The sequence below is a fragment of the Palaemon carinicauda genome, chromosome 5 (genome assembly GCF_036898095.1).
Source record: "Palaemon carinicauda isolate YSFRI2023 chromosome 5, ASM3689809v2, whole genome shotgun sequence".
NCBI lineage: Eukaryota > Metazoa > Arthropoda > Malacostraca > Decapoda > Palaemonidae > Palaemon > Palaemon carinicauda.
The window spans coordinates 178,736,924-178,754,057 of record NC_090729.1 but is presented as its reverse complement, the minus strand read 5'-3'; the positions used below and the strand labels follow the sequence as shown (position 1 = coordinate 178,754,057).

At 35.8% G+C, this 17,134-nt stretch overlaps 1 protein-coding gene across 7 annotated transcripts in view; it reads left to right on the top strand.

The window, feature by feature from the left end:
* The window catches only part of LOC137641649 (uncharacterized), a 77,723-nt gene that overhangs the window by 43,692 nt on the left and 16,897 nt on the right, over window positions 1–17,134 (top strand). For 3 of the 7 annotated variants that reach the window (XM_068374396.1, XM_068374397.1, XM_068374398.1), the window contains exons 6-8: window positions 2,699–2,803; window positions 3,431–3,574; window positions 6,179–14,921. In XM_068374396.1, coding sequence (XP_068230497.1) covers window positions 2,699–2,803; window positions 3,431–3,574; window positions 6,179–6,726 — 797 coding nt within the window. In that variant the 3' untranslated portion in view covers window positions 6,727–14,921. Of the gene's footprint in view, window positions 1–2,698; window positions 2,804–3,430; window positions 3,575–6,178; window positions 14,922–17,134 lie in introns of those variants that run through there. The other 4 variants (XM_068374402.1, XM_068374401.1, XM_068374399.1 and 1 more) reach the window with 4 other exon arrangements.

The window sequence follows — 17,134 nt, the reverse complement described above, 5'->3', positions numbered from 1 at the left end:
AGGAACAGAAAACGGGAATGATTCCAAGTACCACCCTGTAAGGGTTGTTAACCACCTAACCGGACAACCACCACTCGGCGGTTGCCGCGAGTTTTGAAAAATCTGCCGGACGACAGAGACTATAGCTATATATATATATAACTGCCCGGTAAGTATTCTTAAAACTTTGTTTTATCATAAAAATTCATTTTCCTGTTGGTCAGCATGTCTGTTGTGGTTCTATCCCTCTTGTATTTGGCCACACAACAACGACGATGAAATGAATTCTATGGGTGATTGTTACTTTCAAGTCATCAGGGAACTTGTACACTTGTCACCAGTTCCTTCCTAGGGTTACTAGCTCAGTCCTGCTGCCCTGAAGAGAAGGAAGCAGAAGTCACCGAGGCACAGGATGACTCATCGTCCGAGTCTCACGAGACTTCGACAGACTCTTCTGTGTGGTTTCTTGGGAGGAGCAGCATTGTATCAAAACTCAACCACGGTAAGGGTTTTTCAGTATGGGATTCAGGAACTCACGTTCCTGCTACCAGTATACAGTCTCGTACAAGATCGATTGCCAGCACTGCTGGTCAGGAAAATAGGCAGCATCCCTCATTCCTCTCTTGCATCTGAACATTACCGAGACTCTTCAGTGACACCATCACTTAAGCTCTTCCTGCGCATCGAGACTGCACCTCGAGACTAAGATTGTCTCAAACCTCAAGATCTTCCAACTGTGTTGGGCTTCAGAGATTGGAGCAAGGAGAGTCATGACTCCCTGATTCACCGAACAGTGACTGTCAGGGGACCTAAGCTATTTTAAGTTAACCACTCCTAGGTCTTCTTCAAGTCAACCAGCTATGTTAGTACTGAAGAAGCCGACAATTACCATCGGAACTCTATCTGCTTCTCCAGTTCCTTCCACCCCGAAGAAAGGGAGGACAGTGCCCCTCCCTTTTTCAACCCCAACCGGACAGTGACAGGAGTGGTGATAGAGGTAAGAAAGGAAGAAGGGGACCCTGAGGTCAAGAGTTCCCTCCTACAGCTGCCAGGGAATGCCTGTCATGGAACATGGAAATGACATGAGTCAGAAAATTGCATGGTGAAATTCCTTCATGATTGATACCGCCTTTCTTTCACTTGCTCTCTGATGACATTCTAGACATACATACATACATATACCAAGGCACTCCCCCAAATTGGGGGGTTAGCCGACATCAAACAAATAAAAAAAAAAGGGGGACCTTTCCTCTCTACGTTCCTCCCAGACTGACAAGGTTCTAACGCTTGCAGCAGAAGTGACAGCAGTAAAGGACAAGAATGCAATAGAAGTCGTCCAAAACGAGTCTCCTGTCATCCACAGACTGCTGTTCTTTATGGATAAATTGGGCGGGAATGGAGACCATTTATCGACCTCTATTCTGAGAAAGTTTGTTTTACAAACTCCTTTCAAGATATAGATGGCTAGGAGTTTATGTAGGAAGGAAGGAAGACTTCATGCTTTCTGTGGACCTGGAAGACCTGCATTTTCAAATACCAATACATCGATCCAATGGCAGTTGGGAATCGGTTCAAAGCCCTGTGCTTTGGACAGTCTACAGTTCCCCAGTTGTTATAATCCAGTGTTCACCCTCGTCTGAGTCTGGGCCCACTCAAACTGTATTTTTCTTTTGAGGTAGCTTGACAATTGACTGATCCTGTTGTCCTCAAGGTGGCAGTTGCTCCAGAATGGAGACAAGCTTGAGTACTTTTGCCATGTTATGGTGATTGTAATCAACGGGGGGAAGTCAATTCTCATGCCCAAGAGAATGATGGAGTACCTTGGAATGATGATAGACATGGCAGTTGCAAAAATAACTCCAACGGACGATTGCATCAATAGACTCAGGGAGATAGCACTACAGTTTCTGACTGATTACCAAATTGCAGCATTCAGTCTCCCACACTATCCAGTTTGCCTCTATGCATATGCATGCAACATTGCTCTACATCTTTCTCTGTGCTGTTTTTTTTTCTTCTTTTTGCATATTTGGCTAAAACTTTGAATGGGTTAAAAGAGTTTTGGGATGGTTGATAAAAGCTTATATTCATAAAGATAATGAAAATATGAAAATTAAAGTAATGAAAAAATATACATAATGTAGATTTCTGTCTACTTTAAGGTTTTTCAGCTATTGGTGGGGAACCCTAAACACCCATGATAGACAAGGGATTAATAGACTTCTAACCAACAAGCGAGTCTGCTATATTTAAAGGACGAGGGTTTGTTACAGCCTTGGAGCAAATATCAGATTTTTAATAATGATTTAGATTATCCTAGCTATGCAAACTCTTGAACCCTCTTAAGGAAACACCACCCTCAACCATCTTTCTAAGTCCCTTTACCTAAAAGAAAGTGAGCTCTCTCTAAAGGTGGAACTATCGGGTACTCCTACTAAGTCTGCCATCTTGAATCTTAGATCAGAAAGCCATCAACTACTAGCTTCATGCCAAAGTGTTCTCCTTTATTTAAAGGGATTGGAGTTTATATAGCTGAGAAAAATATAGATTTATTAAAAATGTGTGATTTTAACAATGTGTTGTTAAAAGAAAAGAAATTGTGGTAGAGTTGAATTATTGGCAAATTGACTAGCACTAAAATCTATGTTTTTAAGTTTATTGGTGTGTATGGATTTAATTAGATTAATAGAGTTCATTAAGTGTATTTTTTGTTTTACAGATAGTGGCAACAGATATTGGTTCTTGGGATATAATTCCTCAGATTTTGAGTTTGAATCTGGTGACGATTCTGATTATGAACCTAACAGGAGAGGGAGAACTAAAGGTTAAGTATTGTTTGCTTTTGTGCTTTTATACTTTGCTTAGATTCTTTTCATTTTAAAAGGTGGAAAATTAGTTATAGTATGCTATTAACTCAGGCAGAGCGAACTAGTTTTAGATATCAAAAGTGTGTATTGTTATGGTCTCATAATTTTCAGTACAGCAGTTTTAAGTGTTTATTTATATTAACATTCACACTACAATTAATTATGTGTGAATACACCATTATCGTACAGTATTTTAAGCATAGAGTGTGTCTACCTTCTCATTGTTCTATTGTTATAAGTGTGTTTTTATTTTCCAAACAATTTAGTTTGTAGGAGTTTGGGTTCTCGTATACTTAGCTTTTTTGGTAGTATTTTCTATGATAATACTTGCAACTTACATAAATTTTAATTTTCTTGTATAGTATAAGATGATGGGATGGGTTTATGTAGGCTATACTTTATTCTCATTTTTTTATAATGTCAGATTTGATTACTTATTTTTTCTATTTTATTTGCTTTAAAGTTCTTACTCTTTACATCTTTCATTGTTTACTCAGCTAAAGATACTGTATTGTATACTGTACTGCCCCAATAAATGATAGAGAAGAATGAAAGTTACTTAATATCTGTATTGTTTCTTGAAGGGGGAAGATCAAGGAAAACTGGACACAAACGTCATGCAGGTGGTGCAAAGAAGACTGAACCTGCTGTTGACATGGAAGCTCCCACAAGTTTACCTACACATAATATGCACTCCAGCCATAGGAATGTTCGTCTTTATATTAGAGGTAATATTTTAGTTAGGGTTTTGATTTTATTTTAGTTGTAGGTACTCCAATGTTATTTATGCCGTATACAGTTCAGCACTGTATTTAGAATTTTAAAGGTGGCATGAAATCTGGAATCCTTCATAAATATTAATAGTACAGTATTAACTTGATAGATATATGACAGGTCATTCCATGGTTCAAATTAGCTTGCTTATTATCATTTCTATGTCCAAGATATCACTTGAGAGTTGACATCAGTAATACACAAATTGCAAGGTGCTGAAATGTATGTAGAACTGCATAGTTATGGAACTCTACCATCCTTAATATATCTTGTTTGTAAAAACAAACCATTTCATTTAAAAGGTGTATGTTTAAGGGTTGACATCAGTAATACACAAACAGCAATGTGCTGAAATGTATGTAGAACTGCATAGTTATGGAACTCTACCATCCTTAATATATCTTGTTTGTAAAAACAAACCATTTCATTTAATAGGTATATGTTTAAGGGTTGACATCAGTAATACACAAACAGCAATGTGCTGAAATGTATGTAGAACTGCATAGATAGAACTCTACCACCCTTAATATCTCTTGTTTGTAAAAACAAACCATTTCATTTCATTTAATAGTTGTATGATAACAGTGGTGGAAGGTTGTTGCAAGCAGTGAAAAGTTTGTACAAAGGTAGTAAAGCATGTGTTAGGATAGGAAATGAAGTGAGTGATTGGTTTCCGGTGAGAGTGGGGCTGAGACAGGGTTGTGTGATGTCGCCGTGGTTGTTTAACTTTTATGTTGATGGAGTGGTGAGAGAGGTGAATGCTCGAGTGCTTGGACGAGGATTAAAACTGGTAGACGAGAATGACCATGAATGGGAGGTAAATCAGTATTTGTTTGCGGATAATACTGTACTGGTAGCAGACACAGAAGAGAAGCTTGGACGATTAGTGACAGAATTTGGAAGAGTGTGTGAGAGAAGGAAGTTGAGAGTTAATGTGGGTAAGAGTAAGGTTATGAGATGTGCGAGAAGGGAAGGTGGTGCAAGGTTGAATGTCATTGAATGGAGAGTTACTTGAGGAGGTGGATCAGTTTGAGTACTTGGGGTCTGTTGTTGCAGCAAATGATGGTGTGACAGCAGATGTACGTCAGAGAGTGAATGAAGGTTGCAAAGTGTTGGGGGAAGTTAAGGGAGTAGTAAAAAATAGAGGGTTGGGCATGAATATAAAGAGAGTTCTATATGAGAAAGTGATTGTACCAACTGTGATGTATGGATCGGAGTTGTGGGGAATGAAAGTGACAGAGAGACAGAAATTGAATGTGTTTGAGATGAAGTGTCTAAGGAGTATGGCTGGTGTATCGCGAGTAGATAGGGTTAGGAACGAAGTGGTGAGGGTGAGAAAGGGTGTAAGAAATGAGTTAGCAGCTAGAGTGGATATGAATGTGTTGAGGTGGTTTGGCCATGTTGAGAGAATGGAAAATGGCTGTCTGCTAAAGAAGGTGATGAATGCAAGAGTTGATGGGAGAAGTACGAGAGGAAGGCCAAGGTTTGGGTGGATGGATGGAGTGAAGGAAGCTCTGGATGATAGGAGGATAGATGTGAGCGAGGCAAGAGAGCGTGCTAGAAATAGGAATGATTGGCGAGCGATTGTGACGCAGTTCCGGTAGGCCCTGCTGCTTCCTCCGGTGCCTTAGATGACCGCGGAGGTAGCAGCAGTAGGGGATTCAGCATTATGAAGCTTCATCTGTGGTGGATAATGGGAGAGGGTGGGCTGTGACACCCTAGCAGTACCAGCTGAACTCGGTTGAGTCCCTTGTTAGGCTGGGAGGAACGTAGAGAGTAGAGGTCCCCTTTTTGTTTTTGTTTCTTTGTTGATGTCGGCTACCCCCCAAAATTGGGGGAAGGGCCTTGGTATATGTATGTATGTATGATAACAGTAGATATTTTTTCTTCTATATCGTCAGTAGGCCTGCATTAAAAGTTACAAATGGGGAATTGACTACAAAATATGCTAACAATGACCAAAGATCTTGTATGAAAAAATAATTTTTTTGTTATAAAAACTTCATACTCTTTCCACAGATTATGTAAGGTCATTATAAATGTTTGAATTTTCTTAATCTCTGCTTATATAAAGTGAATGAAAGTGGACCTAAATTAGCCAAGGTTGTAGTTAACATTAGGTTATATATTTGATTAAATCTTTTACAATGTAGAAATGAAAACCTATGACAATGGTTCTTATAATTTTAGTTTAAAGAAGGTAAAAATGTGTGGCAAGTTTGTTGAATTCATCTTATCTTATCTTGGGATTAGTTACATTTATTTAACATATTGGTGCTTCATGGCAAAATTTTTACACTCGGTCATTTTAAAAACGGAGAGCTCTTTATTAATGATGTGTATTCAAGATTCCTTATATCAATCTCGTATGACAAGTTTTTATGTCAGCATTATTTTTCTAGGATACCTCTTGAATATATATATACTTTGTACCTGTAGATGCAAAAAATATTTTGCCATTTATCTACAGCCTTCTATCATTTGATTCTCAGATAGTTCTGACACCAAATCTCCATGGCTCTTCCCAATCAACTAATCAATGTCTCTTTTTTTTCCAGGTAAAACAAGGTACACATATTGTAAATGGACTGAAGAAGAGGAGAATGCTGTATTCCGAAATCTTGGTCACCATTTTAAAATTGGAACTTTACCTGGGAAGAGGGAATGTCTCAAAGTTATGAATGAAAATAAAATCCTCCAAAAAAGAAAATGGGAGGACGTAAAGAATTTTGTGAGGAACAAACTAGTTCGCTTGGCCAGAACAAATTCTGCACTTCAGAATTCTGTCCGTGAGTTTTGTAGCACTGTCCCAATGTCTGAATCGAGTCATGATTTTTGTGAAACTGCCCCTGTATCTGATTCCAGTCATGAGTTTTGTAATAACCTTCAAGTATCTGATTCCAGTCGTGAGTTTTGCAACACAGTTCCAGTATCTGATTCCAGTCATGAGTTTTGTAACACTGCTCCAGTATCTGATTCCAATGGAGAGTTTTGCAACTCTGTTCCTGTGTCTGAATCTAACAGTGAGTATTGTAACTCTGTTCCAGCATCTGAATCTAACAGTGAGTATTGTAATGCTGTTCCAGTATCTGACCACAGTAGTTAGTTGTTTTATGTGTTGAACCATAGTTTGCAAAACAGTTGTGTGTGTCATCAGCTGATGCTCTGGGTACAGTTGATGGTGAGGGTGGTACTTCATGTAGACTACTGCGTAATTTGTAAATCTTGTTGAATTGTGAGGCTTTGGGAGGTTGTTGAATGATATTGTAATATCTATCATAGTTCCTTAGAACAGTATATAAGCCATAATGGGATAGTTTATATGCTATGGTTACTACTTGCTGATAGTTACTGTAATTTAAATTAGGAGAAATAGTAGTAAATATTAATGTTAATCAAGTTGGAAAGTTTTATTGATTGTAGTAAATGATGCTAGTAATTTAGAATGTATTTAGAGAATACTAGAATGGTTATTTAGATTGTCTGGTACTAGACTTCCCAGTGTTCTATGGATAATATGTATATTAAACATAAGTTAACTATTAGCCTTCATGTTTGTATCTCTTGTAGATAACTGAAATTTCTTCAGCCTAGTAGAAGGCCATTTTGATGTTGAATTATTTTTTTGTAGCAGTGATTCCAACTCAACATTTCATGAGTCTGGTCAGTAAGGGAATTTGATACCTGTAAAATACATTCCACATAAAATGAGCTGCTATTTAATTTAAAAAGTTAAGGTTGCGATTGTGCAACTGATCAAGAAGAATAACTCGCATTCTCAACTTTGATTCACTGAGGTCGTAGGGCCAGCTGAAATAGAAAAACAAAGGTAATTGCATGCCAGAATCTTGTTATTTTATCTCTATTGTTTTATTGTTATACAGTACAGAGTGTATTTATAGAAATTTAGAAGCAAAAGTCATTTCTATATGCAGTTGTTTTGCCTTTCAAAGTTTGTTATTTTTATACTGACACATTTCTTTTTAATATTTTGAGGGTTTTATCACAGGTATTTCTTCTACAAATTATTTATGTTATATATTTGTAATGTTCCTAATGATAAGCAAATAAGAAACTTATGAGCAATTTTTTAAACATATGTAGAATGCTTAGCATTTTAAGCACAACTTTTAGGGGATCCTTCATCTGCAATACTTAGTCTGCTTGTTACAGGGTAATAAGGTCATCCCGTATTGACAAAATCACTGCCATTCTTGCATGCACCTATATCAATGATATTTCTTAGATACGTGCAATATTTGATAGCTTTATTTGTGCGGTGCTTATGCTTTTGTGTTTTATATACATATACAGTATATGTATAGATATATAATTTTTGAAATGCTGTCATGTACAAAAGTTGTCAATAATGTGGTTGTGCTCCATTTAGTGAAGTGAGTTTGAAGAAAAGAGAAACTGCTGAAAACCAAAATGTTTTAAGTACTTGAATGTATCAATATTTCAGCAGGCTTCTTCGATTATGTAATATATGCCAAGTATTCTTAAGCTAATTATTGCAGATGTGACATGCTCATTGTTATAAGGGTAATTTGAAAACAAGGCCAATTGGAAAACATACTATTTGGACAACTTTATGGGTCAACATTTCAGGAGGCCCTTGGTATGCATAACTGTCACGATACAATTGGGTTACGTATTTTAAAAGTAAACTTTGCCACTTGATTGGTTATTGACCTGATTATTTTTGTAAGTCTTCCTTGTCATTTGTAATGCTATTAGTTTTTGTAGCCTTGCCTATTTAACAAACATAATTAACACAAAGTAACTGGCCCATGTCATGCATACAGAAGTACTGTATGCTGTACAGATTTTGTGAAAGTTAGATGTTCCTAAAAGTAATACTATATTGGATTTGTTTTTATACAAACACACATCTTTTCCTTCAGTTCCTTTAAGTCTTTGTTAGTTTTATACCCCCATTGATTTGTGTCTGTTCCAGATTCATTATGTTTCTTTCTGATTGTTCCCTTGTATCTTGATGACTGATTTTGATAGGTCCATGTGAATTGATATTTTATAAAACAAAGTCAGTTTTTCAAGGAGACTCTATAAATTTTTCTTATCTATAGAAAAGGTAAAATAAGAAAAGAAACTTCCAAATGGTGAATTGACGTTGGCCGAGTGAGAGCCGGAGAGATTATTTTTCTGAATAGTGATAGTTCCTTGGGAAGAATTGCATTCTTCCTCCTGTGGCAGTTTGTTTCTTCTCAAAAAGAAACTTTTGGACATTATCTACCTTGTTTGTATTTAGTCAAGAGGAAAATGTAATTGCTAAGTGATACACTTTCCAGCCTCACGTAAATCATGTTTTCCACCTTGGTGTCGTTATTGGTTGTAGGGAAAGACTGTCTCCAGTTCCAGATGAATATAGGTAACTTCTGCAGGTCAAGGAGATGTGATACTTTGCTTCAACTAAGTGAACCTTTGAGAAAGAAGAACTCTGATAAACACCTATCTTGAATTGTGAGGATCCTGCCACCAATGGAGGTCTCTTAGAAAATTGTCTGAGAAGGTAATTGGGCCATGAATTCTATGGCTTCAGACAAAGAGAGAGAGTGAACTTTTGTTAAGTACCTAGTTACTACAGTGGTATCTGCAAACATGTGAGGGCTGCCTCTCGCAGGATGATCTGGCTGTTTTAGAAATTGTCTGTTAGGTCTTTAAATTCCAGGAAGTCTAGTTGGATGGTCTGACAAATTGGAGTTAGTATTCATCCTGAAAGAAGTGTGCAGAAGATATTGGTTTAGTGGGACAAGGTCTGATACCACTGTTCTATTACCTTGAGTGCTAAATCTAATTAATTAATAGCAGTCCATCATTACTGATGATGACATTCAAACATGTGGCTGAAAATCTAGGAAAGTAGTGCACAACTTCCTTTGCTGCAGGGATCTCTAGAATCAACATTTTGTTTTTACTATCAAAGACGTGATGGCTCACATTTGCCTGTAAATGACAAAATTGACTTAGTGATAACCTATTGTCAAACTGTCATCCCCATGATAGTATATTCACTCATATTGAAAGTGTAGGAACATCTTTTGGTAACTCTCAGCACTCGTAAGTTGTAAATGGAAAGTAATAGACTGCTTGGCAACGGTTTTTTGGTCAGCCGCTTGACACTAACAAGCTCACATTTTTTCAGTACGCTTCAAGAGTGTCATATTAAGTCAAATTTTTGCTATCGTCGCAATGAGCTCTCTAAAGAGGAGTCACATTTTTTCAGGTGAAGATGCTGATCCAGGTGCAAAATTTATAGTTGAAGATAAAGAAAATCCATTAGAATGCACTGATAATGGTGAAGGGGGTAATGTTATGATAGCAGCGGTGTTATTTAAAGTGACACTTACAGGTTAATCTGCAGGAGACTTTGAGGAAGATTGTATCTTACTTTTCATCCATTCTGTAGTCATTTTTTTTACTGGGGGAAAGAACCTTAGCATGGGAGGGCAACTGCTGTTTTTCCTTCCCATTAGTATAATATCTTATTTTTTTACATTTGAGTCTGGTCCTGAAAAATAACCCAGAAGCTAGTGAAAATCCCCATTTCTTTATGCCGCATTTTAAAAGTTATTAATTGACTAATAATTCCTTCTGAAATATGAAATTTTTGGTGTTTTTTTTTAGGTCAACGGTTGTCTCTCTTAAGCAAAGGCCTTTCATGTTTTCACTTGTAGCCAGAAATTCCCTACAGAAGTGTTGTATGCTGTTTGCTTCCAAAGCTGTGAAAGTCATGTAATGGAGATGGAAGGATGTATTGCCAACTCTTGGATTGAGACATTGGTACCTAAAGTGGCCTCACAATGGGGTAGAATGTTCTGTTTTTTTTTAGAACAGTATCTCAACCTCCAATCTAGAGGGAAAAATTGATTTTATTAGCCCAGTACCTTTTCCATTACATTGCTCACTGACACCTACATTTGTACGTGTGGTGTTCCCGCCAGGGGGGATTGAACATTTTAGGATACGTCTCGAGGTAGGAAGAATTCTTTAACCCTTCCAAGAGATTTCTTATTTAGAAATGTGAACAGTTCTTCCCTGAAATGTTATCGGACGTTTTTTCTATATTTTTCGTGGGGGGGACTGAAGTATCTAGAGTGATTCTGGTACAAAATGGCAAAATGGGTAATTGCATGTAATTTTCATACTAAAAGCAAAAAAGAATTGGCCATCAAATCAATAGTAGGAAGTTTTATTTTGAGCTTCAGTAATGTCTACCAAACTTTATCTCTATAATGTAATTAAGTTATTTTAGTATTTTATTGGTTACTTGCCTTTAGAAGTCTCTCTTCTCATACATTCCCACTTATATTGCACTTTATAATCACGCACCTAAATAAATACACTGAAGTGAATTTTTCCTAATTTTTATAACTGGAACACAATATAGTTGATTGCCATTATTTCTGTGTACTCTTTAAACTGTGTGTAGGAGAGCTTTATGAAGTTTAGCTTCTGGAAAATTTTGTGGCAAAAGTTAACATTGAGAAAGTAGATTTTTAGTTTACTAAAAATAATTGAAGTACTATATCCATAAAATTAATATTTTATTGAAATTTGAATACATTTAAGGTAATGGCATTCTAGTTTTGAAGTGACGTTTGGAACTTGAAGAAAGTAAGATTATGAGTTTGTAAATAGAAAGATCCTGTGTGTAAAAATTATCAAGCTGTCATGTAGACCAGTCCCAACATTTGACTGCAGTTGGTGCCACATTTTGCGAATAAAAATTAAGAGATTAATCGAGTAGCATTTAATCATGATAGCTGGGTAATTCTGAGTAAAACTAAAGATACACAATGTTTTTCTATCAGATGATAGATTCCATAGCAAGTTTGAGGTTGATAGTGAGAAAAAATGCCCTGAAACTACTCAAAGAAGACTAGGAGCAGAATGTTCCTCATCCACAAATTTTTCTTGCTCTTCTTTATAGTTAAGATAAATCATGTCAATTTTTTTTTATCCATTTGAATATGTAGATATGGTATTCTTTAAATTCAACACTTTAAAGGTCGCTTATTAGCAACAGAGGCATGGGACAGGACCATGTCCTAGAGACTGATCATATATAAAAATATGATCAGCTCCCATGCTAAAACCAAGGAGGGCAGGGCAGTGGCTGCTAATGACTCAGTAGGTAGACCTTTAGGCTTTTCTCCCAAACCCACCATCCGTAGCTCACAGGTTGTGAATGCTAGTGCAAACTGTTTTGAGCTGCAAGTGGAGCTCGAACTTCCTACCTATGAATTGTAAGTCAGATGTTATCCACAGGGTTGCCACTACATTTCTGATAAATTAAGATCTAAAATGAAGTAACCGAAGACATTTTTTCATAGCAAGCATTGTAAATGCCCAGTGGTAATGTTGAAGTACTTTCACTGTTGATATTTCATTGACTACTTGCTTGAGCAAGTACAAATATATTGTTCATTGGTTTCTAAGTTTTAGTAGCCAAAAAGAGAGGTAAACTTTCCAGATTAAAGGCCAAGATATTTTTCTGAAATGGTAGCTTTACCTTATTTTTAATCTTGGAGGCTTGTAAATACTGTATAGCAAGCTTTTGCACAGTGTTTTGTTGTTGTGTAGTTATGTAGTTTGTAATGAAATCTTATACAAAATGAAAATAGGTGCAGATTTTCCCCAATGGAAACACTCCATTTTTCTATTTTTTTCTCAATGAGAGACAGTAATCTTATACACAAGTACATAGCGAAGATTTCCTTGACAAATCTTATTAGCCAAGTTTTTGTTTACTCCAATGATGGACTTTAGATGCATTAAAGGAATGAAGAGGAAAATCGATGGGTAACCCTTGTTCCATTAGAAATTATGTAGTTAGAATACCCTTGTAGGTTATAGTTTTATCTTACCTCATAGTTCTAGTTTTGTAGGAGTTAGGGTTAATATTTCCATCCCTTTTGGCAAATAACTGAATTTTTAAGAGTTAGTAAAAGCAAAAGATTTGCTTTCAGTTTACTTTTCATCACATTAGGTATATAGTTTGCAAAGCAAAACACTATTACAAGAACAGAAGGAAAGCTAAGTATGCAGCAGCGTGGTTCTCAAATTTTTATTCGGTATTACAAACACATTATATTAGAAAGGGAAAAAGTAAACCACATAGAAATATCAAGACCAGGACTTTGAAGATAAAACCATGTCATCTTTGTTGTGCATAATGTCACTTTGTAGTTATTTGTTGCATCAAGTTATAGCTTATAATATCACGTTAGAATTTCAACTTCATACTGTATATTCTAAAGCAGCGTGCCAGTCCTTTTTGTTTGCAATCTTATTCCATAATGCTGGGTTATTTATCCTTTGCCTGTCTTATACCATTATCTGTGGTTTAAAACCCACCCCCATGACATATTTGTCTCTAAATTAGACAACGCCTGGTATCACTATTGACGGTTCAGTTACATTGTCTTGGTTTATTTATTTCAGTGGCAGTATCATGTCTTTTTTCAGTTATTTCACCAACATATGCTTCTCTCTTAAGGTAAATTACTCTGTTTTCAGTCTTCTTGTCTTATGCTAGTAAGTATTTGAGTACTGTACAGCATTCCAGTTAATTTGTTTTTTGTTTTCAGGTATTATTAAATTAAGATGGCTAAGATAGCTTGATAGAAATTAAAAGGTTTATTTTTGTAGCAAATCTTATCTTCTTTTTAATTTGTATTCTCTTGGTCTTATTTGTCTATTGTTGGAAACTTAGGCAATTGAAGGAATTTTTTTTTATCCTGCTCTCAGCTTCCTAAAATCTTGTTTTGTGCTAGAGGATTTTTCTGTGTTCATAATACAAGCATTGCCTCGGTCTCTATCCCTGATCTTCCATCTATTTGTTGTCGAACCTTTTGAACTTATCCTCCCAGTTATACCTCAGCGCTGAATGAGGTGCACTTTCCCCAGTTTTGGGCGATATGCAATATATGCAAATTCCATAAATCCAGTCTGTGGTTTTTAAAGGCATATACAGTATCTAACTTGATATTTTCTTTCATATAGTTTCAAATACTCATTCAAATGTGTCTCTTTTTGTTTGGGCATTTATGCCTTGATAAATCCTAGTATTGTCTTCATTCACCATATTATGCTACTTGTATTTTTCCTTGCTTATTACCCTGCCATCCTTACTGCATGAAATGTAAGGTTTGCTGTCTGATGAAGATAAGAATTTGTGCTCCAAAGATTCTAATTTATACTTTTACTCATTATCATGGTTTATCATCAGCTAAATTGTTTTGGTAATTGAGTAAACAGTGCTATGGTTATTACATGCAACAAGGTTATATTTATGGAGATATTCTTGTTTGGAAATGAAGCTGAAGGAGCTGCTTTTAGGTTAGTCGATATCAGTTGTTGGTGCAAGTCAATTCGTACAGCATGTCTTCCGAACTAAGTGGCAGAGTTAGCGTTTGTAATTTTTTTACTTCTGCAACAAAACATTAGGAGATGTTGAAATAGTTTTGCTATTTGTAATGTTTACGTCATTGTTTTTTTTTCGCTATATATTTCCATATTAATAAAGTCAAGATGCAAGATTTCAAGAATTATGCAAGACAGTTATAACTCTGTTGATATGGTTTTAAAAATGACTAATTTTAGTTTAAAGATGAGTTTAAATGCATATTCAGCACAATGATTTGTATGTATCGTTCTTTACTGTTACATATGAATGAATTTTAGAATTGTCGGTACAAAAATATTTATAAAAGACAAGGAAAGTTCATAAAGATTTTCTAATGAATGAAGTCGAGTAAAAGGGTAGAAAGATAGATCAAGATGTTATATTCTATCTGAAGCCATGAAAATTAAAAGTGTATTAGACTTTAGCAAAATATTTAAAAGCTGCATCTAAGGTCAAAGGGAGTGGTAAGGCAATCTGGAAAATAGTTTAGTTAAGATTATAGGTACTGATATTATTCACGGTCACTTAATTAGCAGTGGAATCACAGGCCGAACCTTCACAAATAAAGCAAGCTAATGTATAATGTGCTAGTCTTGGTTATGTAGTTATTGTTAAAAAAATAGAAAGATGCACTTAACTTGTACATAGGAATTTAAGGAATCTACTCATTTGTTTGGATAATTTTAAAATGAATAAATGTTCAAAATTGCTTGTTGAGAGATTGTAATTTTCATGTTTGCTTTATTGCTGTGTTGATTACAAGAATGTTCAAATGATTTATGTGGTAAAGTACAATGTAAATATTCATGGTAATTCATGTACAGATATTGCTGTTATTATAATGTTTGAACAAAGATTTCTAGAGTATCTTTTACCTTTCGTCTAGTTCAATCTGTATCTGTTTGATGACACCAACACTCAAATCAAGTGTTTCTGCAATTGCCATGTGTACTCGACCATAATTTGCTATCTGTCTATGGGTAAATCCCCTTGAGTTGGTAATTCACTCGGTGAACCTCACTTGGTGCTGTGTAGTGATTCCTGAAGGTTCTTGGCAGTTTCACCATGGCTCCTAGCTGCACCCTCTTTTTAACATTTTACTTATTTTCTATTCTTAATTTCATCTTTTTATCCAATTTCTACAAATTTTACATCACAGTGCAATAGTAAATTTGTGCCACAGTTGTAACGACAGATCCTTGTAAATTCATCTCTGAATATTGCCTTCTTACACTCTTGAATTTCAGGAAAGAATACCGTTGTTAAGATTAGAATTATTCCTTATGGAAAGACTGCACTTTACTTAACTTTGCCATGATTATGATTGTTGCTGATAATTGTATTCACTAAAATGAATTCCAGCAAGCAGATTTGCTTATACTAAGGCCTTGTGCTTGGAAAAGATCATTAAGCTTTTAGTTGAAGTTATTTCTTCAGGGGAAAGGGGCGCACTTTTAAACCTGTAAGCTCGTTTGAGAGGTATCAGGTGGATGTACTCCCCAGTAATGGCCATACCACATTGAAAACACTACTTTATTTTTGTTACTCATTCAAGTCTGAAGTTTTATAACGGTTTAAAATAAATATCTGAGCTTTGGACAAACTTGGAGTGACTATTAGAACATTGAAATGAAAGAGTATTAAAGGTGTATAGAATGTTGAAGAAAATGAGTAATAACAGACAATGTCTTTCATCTGAATTTAATCATCATATTTTGTGCTTTAGAATTTCCTGAGATAGTGCAATCTGCATAGCTCCAATTCCAAAGGAAGGATTATGTTTCCAGACCTAGGAGGTCTTGTTTTTGCCAAATATTTTGTACCTGCATAATTCATACTGGAATAAAGCTTCAGAAAATCTTACTATACGATTGAATGATATTTGTGAAAGAAACACAATATGTTCAAATTGAAAGGATCATTCTTCCTCTTCAAGTATTGTAAACTTCTTAATTGAAAAGGATGTAAATCAACTGGAGTTAGGAAATCTTACAGAAGCAGTACATCGCAGACAATAATGTCATTTGAAGTTCCCATAAAATTAGGAAAGAAATGCACGCTCAGCAAAATCCTTTGGGCAGGATGAAGGCTTGATCAGGGGTCTAAACTCCAAATTTCATCTAGCCACTGAAGTCCTGAGGAAAGAGATCTCTTTGACTTGCTAATTTGCCGCATCTCTTGTCTATCTTAATGTGGAGAAGTGCTAGTTTTTGCTTCACCTCATCTTCAATAACATAATTAATATTGAGATCCCGAGTTAATTTAGGAATTGCTGCAACTCTGGCATCGCGATCTCTATAAACATTTGCCCTCACCTCCCGAAGACTGAAATATTGTTGTTTATATTAAGTTTAAGTTGCTACATAGGACCAGTAAAACTTGGAAATGTTTAGATTTTAAAGTAGAGCATACAGAAATGGTATATCATTTGCATTGCTGAAAAACATATTTTCAATATTAATCTTACCCGATGATCATGTAGCTGTCAACTCTGTTGCCCGACAGAAATCTACGGTCGGGATACGCCAGCGATCGCTATACAGGTGGGGGTGTACACAACAGCGCCATCTGTGAGCAGGTACTCAAGTACTTCTTGTCAACAAGAACTCAATTTTTCCTCTGTCGTGCCACCGGCTAGTCCTACTTGGATACGCTGTTGATTCTGGAGTTATTGTTCACGATTTGGTGATGTATTTGCTCTAGAGTTTAGCCTTCGCTATTCAGGAAGCTTTATCATTATCTTAGCAAGCTTTTGGAATTAATTTGATTTAATTATGGTGACGAAGAGAGTATGAACTCTCTTTCACTTTTAAATGGCCGACCCTTCCCTTAGACGGAAGTGTTGGTGTCGAAGAGAGTATAGACTCTCTTTCTTAATTTTGCTTAACAAAGTTATAGATTTATTTTATATCTCTCCGCCTTTTATAGGCCTCTTCGATTAACTTCCTTTTATTATAAACTTATAAAAATTAATTTTTATGTTTGTTTATATGCGACCTTTCCTAATAGTAGGCGGTCATTACTTGGAACCGAAGTTAATTAACATTGAGCCCGTCATATCGTTTTTCCTGTTAAGATTTTA